Raw genomic sequence first — 7,272 nt, 5'->3', positions numbered from 1 at the left:
TTTTGTACGTCTTTATTAAATGGGGAAAATTAGCTTCCAGCCTTCCAATCTACGTACGCTAGCTAGCAGCTCTAGTACGTGCTTACGTAATTATTCTTTGTTTCCGGTGGGTTTTCTAAAATCTTTACCAAGTTTCACAATCTTTTTCCAATGTCTGAATGAGTTTGAAAGTCTATCTCAATTCTCAAGGCAAAGACTCCCGCTTGGAGTCGTCTATACGCAATTGAAAATAAGTTCCATAAGGGGTCAACGATGTTGATTGTCACTAACACATTCAACTGTTCAAGAAAATCTGCCATAGTAAGCTAAGCATCCCCATTAAGAGCAACACATTTTAACACGTGAATTTCACGCGCTGCAGCAGCTTGATTGTTATAAATATACATCTTTTGTGTTCCAAAGGGACGTACCAACTAAAAGTTAAAACCTACGTATGGCTCTCCCTTCCCATCTGATGCTTCCGTCTACCTTATTCTTCGTCCTCTCATATTTCAACTCCATTCTTCTTGCAGTAGACTCGGCCACAACTCTAAGTATTGTAACAGACAAGGAAGCCTTACTCTCATTCAAGTCTGCCATGAGTCTTGAGCCTCCCAACCCTCTGTCTTCTTGGGACCAAAACTCATCATCTCCCTGCAATTGGACTGGAGTTGTCTGCAACAAGCCTGCCCTTAGAGTTGTGGGCCTTCATCTTTCAGGTTTCGGACTTAAAGGGTCCATCACCCCTCATATCGGCAATCTCTCCTTCCTCCGTTCCCTTCAACTCCAAAACAACCAATTTGCTGGAAAGCTTCCTCATCAAATCGGCAATCTTTTCCGTTTGAGAGTTCTTAACATGAGCTTCAACCGCATAGAAGGTGTGCTGCCCTCAAATATAAGTAAACTCACTGAGCTCCAGATCCTTGACTTGGCCGAAAACAAGAATATTACAGGCAGAATTCCTGAAGAGCTTGGCTTCTTGACGAAGCTCCAAGTCTTGAAGCTAGAAAGAAACAGCCTATATGGTGCAATTCCGCCAGCCATAGGTAACATTTCCTCACTCACAATTTTAAATTTTGGCACCAACAATCTCAGTGGTATCATACCTAGTGACTTTGGCCGCCTTCAAAACTTGAAGCTACTTGATCTTACCATTAACCATTTGTCTGGCACCATTCCTCCATCAGTATACAACATATCTTCCCTTGATACGTTGGCCTTAGCTGCAAACCAGCTATGGGGTGAGATTCCTGGAGATATTGGGAATAAACTCCCGAACCTTTTAGTTTTCAATTTCTGCTTTAATAAATTCACTGGAAGGATTCCATGGTCTTTGCACAATCTCACCAATATTCGAGTCATTCGCATGGCGCACAACCTTCTAGAAGGAACAGTACCGCCAGGCCTGGGAAATCTCCCATTACTTCAAATGTATAACATCGGTTTTAATAAGATTATTAATTCCGGTGAGGATGGTCTCAGCTTCATTACTTCTTTGACAAATAGCACTCACCTCAACTTTCTTGCAATTGATGGCAATCATTTGGAGGGTGTGATTCCAGAATCAATAGGCAATCTTTCTAAGGTTCTCTCAAAGTTATACATGGGAGGAAATCGTATTCATGGTAACATTCCCGCCTCCATTGGTCATCTTACTGGCCTGGCTTTGCTAAATTTGAGCGATAATTCGATTTCAGGTGAAATCCCACCTGAAATAGGCTGGTTGGAGGAACTGCAGATGTTGGGCATGGCCAAAAATCGGATCTCTGGTAGTATTCCAAATTCCCTTGGTAATCTCCAAAAGCTAAATCAGATTGATCTATCAGGAAACAGTTTGGTGGGTAAAATACCCACTACTTTTGGAAACTTCAAGAGTCTTCTTTCCATGGACTTATCCAACAACAGGTTCAATGGGAGCATACCCATAGAAATTCTAAGTCTCCCTAGTTTGAGCACTGTTTTTAATCTGTCCAATAACTTTCTGAGTGGACCTCTCCCTCCAGAAATTGCTCTGGAAAGTGTTGTTACCATTGATCTCTCTGACAACCGTTTGTCTGGTAATATTCCGAGGTCAATCGGAAACTGTAAGAGCTTGGAGGAATTATTCTTGGTCAGGAATATACTTTCAGGCCCTATTCCGAATACTCTAGGAGAATTGAAAGGCTTGGACGCTCTAGATCTCTCCTCCAACCAACTTTCTGGCTCCATTCCTGCTGAACTCCAAAACCTAAAAGCCCTTCACTTCTTGAACCTATCTTTCAATAATTTGGAGGGGGTAGTTCCCAGCGGTGGAATTTTTAGAAATCTCTCTGAAGTTCATTTGGAAGGCAACCCAAAGCTTTGCTTGCATTTGGCATGTGTCAATTCTCAAGGTGGTGGAAGAAAGGTAGCCAAAGTTTTACTTATCCTAGTCCCATTAGTCCTCTTCTTCATACTTGGCTCACTGTTCTTAGCGTTCTACATAAAGAAAAGCACATCAAAGCTTACAAAAGCTTCTCAACCGCTGAAAGGACATCGTCAAATGATCTCATACAATGAGCTGCGTAGGGCAACAGGAAACTTCAACCAAGAAAACTTTATTGGGAAAGGTAGCTTTGGGTCAGTGTTTAAAGGCTATCTAGGGCAAGGAATTGTTGCGGCAGTTAAGGTCCTTGACACTGAGAGGACGAGCTGTTGGAAGAGTTTTATGGCAGAGTGCGAGGCTTTGAGGAATGTTAGGCATCGGAATCTTGTTCGACTTATCACATCATGCTCTAGCATGGACTTCAAGAACATGGAATTTTTGGCTCTGGTTTATGAATTTCTGAGTAATGGCAGCTTAGAAGACTGGATCAAGGGTAAGAAGAAGCACACAAATGGGGATGCCTTGAATGTTGTGGATAGATTGAATGTGGCCATTGACGTTGCTTGTGCATTGGATTACTTGCACCATGATTGTGAAGTTCCAGTGGTGCATTGTGATTTGAAACCCAGCAACATTCTTTTGGGTGAAGACATGACAGCAAAGGTGGGAGATTTCGGCCTGGCCAGCTTGCTGATAGAAAGAACAAGCAATCAACCTTCCATTAGCGCTTCACATGTTCTGAAGGGATCCATCGGTTACATACCCCCAGGTTAGTACCATAACGTACATCTCTCTCTTCTATTGGGTAATTGATAACTTTCGTACGAGCTTTCCATTTCCTTCATTTCAACACTCTTCACCTGAAGAGGCCCATGATATGCGTTTTCGACTGGGGGAGAAACCATCAACGGCTGTTGGATAATTGATAAAATTAGCTACTGTTTCTAAATTTTGTTAACATAATGAATCGCCTATGATGCAGAGTATGGTTTGGGAGAGAAACCGTCAACGGCTGGAGATGTATACAGCTTCGGCATAATGCTGCTTGAGATCTTTACTGGGAAGAACCCATTACATGAGAGCTTCAGTGGAGGCCTAAACCTAACCAAATGGGTGCAGTCATCTTTCCCCGCCAACGTGGTGCAAGTACTCGACCCTGAGCTGCTACTGCTTACGAGCAGCCTTTACCATGATGGCCAGCCCATAAGCCCTGATCTTCAATATGGTTGCCTGATCACAATCCTTGGGGTTGGGCTATCTTGCACCGAGGAATCTCGTAATGGCCGCATTACTATTAGAAGTGCTTTACATAAACTGGAATCTGCAAGAGACACTCTTTTCAAACTTGCAGCTCCCATCGTGGATAGTACTAAAATATGAATAATGTTTGTTAGAAAAAGTTCAGTTAATGAGATCATTTGAGCAATAAGCTTCCGATCTTGAGCAGTTCATGCAAAACTCTAGATACGGATACTCTCTATAGTTTTCTTTGCTTTTAGTGGGTAGTAATTTCCTGTTTTATGCAGTATACGTCGTAGGTGAAGAACAAGAAAGCACAATCGATAGCTAGACTGCTCTCGATTTCTGTATGCACGTCTCGTTATCTCCTAATCCATGTAGTACAATGTACACCTCTCAATAAATAATTGGAACAGAGAAGGGAAAAAAAATGGTATATTCACCAATAAATTACGTTGTAATGGATCAAAAAAGATGCAAATTACAATCAAAGAAAGCAATGTAATAAATGAAAGTATTTATCAAATTTTCTACAACAAAGGACAATTATGATTCGAGATGTGTTATTAGGCCGCTTTTCTTAAGATGATATTTGCATGCACCGGATTATAGTAAATTTAACTTTGAGATACAATGAAGCCCATACATAGTATTATGTTTGACAAACAAAGTCAAATGAAAATACTGTCAGATTTTTTTATTCTGGCAAAATATTCTGATTTTGCAAAAAACAAAACCTATTGACGTTTTTAATAATTCAGAAAACAAGCTTTTGAAAGAGAGGAAGAGAGATTGGAGGAGAGTTACAAATGTTGATTCTTCAAATTCAGTGGTCTATTTATAAATTTAATGGTATCTTTTCATCAACCATGGTTACTATTCTGAAGAGGTACCTTTCGATAAACAAGTGTATCTTTTCATTATAAATAGGTATCTTTTCATTATGAACATTTGTGCCTTTTCATGAATAAGTGTATCTTTCCAATAAAATGACGAACGTATGGGGTCGCGTAGGGTTCCTAGGGCTTTTATCATGAGAGATTCGTGTTTTTCAAAGTCTTAAACGTATTATTTTTCCATGCAAGTCTGATACCGATCAGTCATTGTCTTGACCGATCGGTCCACCTTATTTTTTGGTTATTTATTTATAGAATTTTAATTAAAGGAGTATTTGTCTCTTTAAGGGTTTCTGTTGTTTATTGTTTCCCATTTTTATGACATTAGTTTTGCCAAAAATTAGTATTTTTCCTTTGATTATTAAAGCCGCGTATTGTTTAATAATTAGGTGTTTTGTTCGAAGCATTACAATGAAAGCTTCCTCTTGGAACACCAACAAATTTGTGGCCGTGCATGAAGAGGATGAACACAACCTTCAAGATATATCTGGCTTAATTGGGAGAATGAGGATCTGGCACAAACGAACACAAATCCACCATGGGTGAACACATATCACAGAAATCTTTTCTGGGTGAGCTCACATATGTGATAGAAGAACACGTACGGATCTGCTATGGGTGAGCACAGATCTATGATAGAACACAAGTCTGCCATCGGTAAACACAGATATGTGATAGATGAACACAAATATGCTATTAATGAACGGACACTAAAAAAAAAACCACTAATTATAGACCTTTTTTTCTAGACAGTTTTAGAAACTGTCTAGAATTAAACCTTTATGGTCGGTTTTTTAAAAACCGTCCATAAAGAAATAAATATGGACGGTTTACTAAAACCGTCCTAAAAAAAAGACAATATGTTTCAAACCGTCTATAACCTTATTTCTAAAAATGTATATAGCACGAATTAACATCTCTTAGAAACTTCACTGTTCTCTCTCTCTCTCTCTCACCCTCCGACCCTTTTCCTCCCTTCTCCGGCACTCTCTCCTTCTCCCCCTCCCCGCCTCTGTCTCTCTCTGACCCAGATGGTACTCTCTTTAGTTCACTTCATCCAGCTCTCTCTTTCTCCCCCTCTCCCCCTCTCTCTGTCAGATCGATCCCGACCGGCCCTTCCTCACCTTTTCCAGCGATGCCCGAAGCGTCTCAGCCCGGGAGTCCCACCCCCGAAGCCCCAACGTACGCTGGCCGACGCCTAGTGTAAAGGTAATTTTTTTTTTTCTCACTTTTTTGCAATTTTTTTTTTTTTTTTTTTTTTGCTTTTTAATTTTTAGGTCAATGATGATTTGCATATTATGGACTTTAATTTGTTCTTCTTACTTCAAGTTTCTGTGATGTGGGCATTTGTGTGCATTCAAAATACAATACGTCTTTCTATGAGATTTAATTTCATTGAAATTCAAATGTGATGTGATGTATTCCATGGCGTGAGAGACAAAATTTGATATATAATTAAGGGGGATTATTGAATTTGGTGCTTAATTTTTTTTTTCTTTTTCAAAACAATTGAGTTTTTCAAGTTTCTGGGGCTGAGCATTTTTCTTTGTTGTCTCCAAATTAATCATTCCTCTCATTCATGATTTCACTAACCCATATAAAGAGCTCAGAAAATTCCGGTGTTTAATTTATTGGTTCATTTGGTTGCTTCATTGAGGTTTTCATGTCTGATTTGGGTTGTATTATGATTTCGATTTATTTTGCTTTTCGGTTGTGCTCCTCTCATTTAAATTCATGCGTGTTTAGGAAAGTTTTGTTAAGTTGGTACTTCAATTTGTAAATACCAATTTATATGTGGGTTGTATTAAACTTCATTGACACACTGTAAATAATATTTTATTATTCAATTCATTGCCTGGCATGAATGGTTCAGGATTCTTAACCTCTCGTGCAACTGCTGGGTTTTTACATGTAATATTTAAGAAATTTCATTTACTTATTCTAAATTAAGCATATATACATAAAGGGATTTCTTCATATCTGTTTATCCAGTAAAAAACTTACAAAGTAACAGAGTGAAGCCCACCACATAATCCCACTACAGCTATATATATATACGCTGTGTTTTTACCCGCAACACATGCAATCATGACTGTTATTTGAAATTTAACTTTCATTAATTCAACTAAAAGAAAATGTAAGTTCAAAAAGTAAGTAAATCAAACATAAGCAAAATACTACATATATTGCAATATGCATTGTCATGTCAATATTTATCGTAATTATCGATCACTAATATTTCTCATTGCGGAATATGACCTCTTAATTTCAAGTAAAATAGCAATACAGTATATATATAGTTTGTAAATCCAAAACTCTAATTGTTAATTTTGATGATATGTTAGAATAATATTGCTCTTTTCTAATTATCTAGTGCTACCAATAGTCCACCAACAAACAAACAAGTCTAAAAATTAAGGTGGCCTAAGTAGAGGAGGGATAGTCGCGTAGATTGACTTTTTTTTTTTTTTTTTTTTTTAATAAAAAAAAATGTTAAGTTTTAATTTTTTTACAAATAGGGTTCTATGTTTATTATTAGGAGTTAATAAGTACTCTTGAAATATTTGCACTATTTTGTGATGTAATGAGAAAGATGGACAAGAGTTGGATAAGAAAGCCGAAAAGTTCGCGAAAGTAAACTCGCAGGGCTATGGCGTTTGTGAAATTTGCACGTGAACATTCGAAGAGAAAAGGGGTCATTGTGTGCCCTGTAGGAAGTGTTCGTTGCGCAAATCATGGTCCAGTGAAATTGTATTTGCCCATTTAACGTCAGGTGCCGGGATTATTGAGGGTTACACTGAGTGGATAATGCAT

The 7,272-nt window shown here is 38.4% G+C and overlaps 1 protein-coding gene across 1 annotated transcript; it reads left to right on the top strand.

Moving 5' to 3' along the window:
• Positions 1-433: 433 nt before the first annotated feature.
• On the top strand, positions 434-3,981 carry LOC133867054 (putative receptor-like protein kinase At3g47110). The gene is made up of 2 exons (XM_062303730.1): positions 434-3,092; positions 3,306-3,981. Exons 1-2 carry the CDS (start codon positions 434-436, stop codon positions 3,701-3,703), a joined length of 3,057 nt encoding a protein of 1,018 aa, XP_062159714.1. The 3' UTR covers positions 3,704-3,981.
• The last annotated feature ends 3,291 nt before the right edge of the window (positions 3,982-7,272 follow it).

The sequence above is a fragment of the Alnus glutinosa genome, chromosome 4, assembly GCF_958979055.1.
Source record: "Alnus glutinosa chromosome 4, dhAlnGlut1.1, whole genome shotgun sequence".
In the NCBI taxonomy this organism is placed as follows: domain Eukaryota; kingdom Viridiplantae; phylum Streptophyta; class Magnoliopsida; order Fagales; family Betulaceae; genus Alnus; species Alnus glutinosa.
The sequence above is the reverse complement of the archived record's forward strand: the minus strand, read 5'-3'. Positions and strand labels throughout refer to the sequence as shown.

Excerpts from the sequence above, each read along its gene's own strand:
- LOC133867054 (XM_062303730.1), top strand. The coding sequence starts at position 434 with ATGGCTCTCCCTTCCCATCTGATGCTTCCGTCTACCTTATTCTTCGTC. Across the intron at positions 3,093-3,305 it reads CATCGGTTACATACCCCCAG|AGTATGGTTTGGGAGAGAAA; the intron begins GTTAGTACCATA and ends CCTATGATGCAG.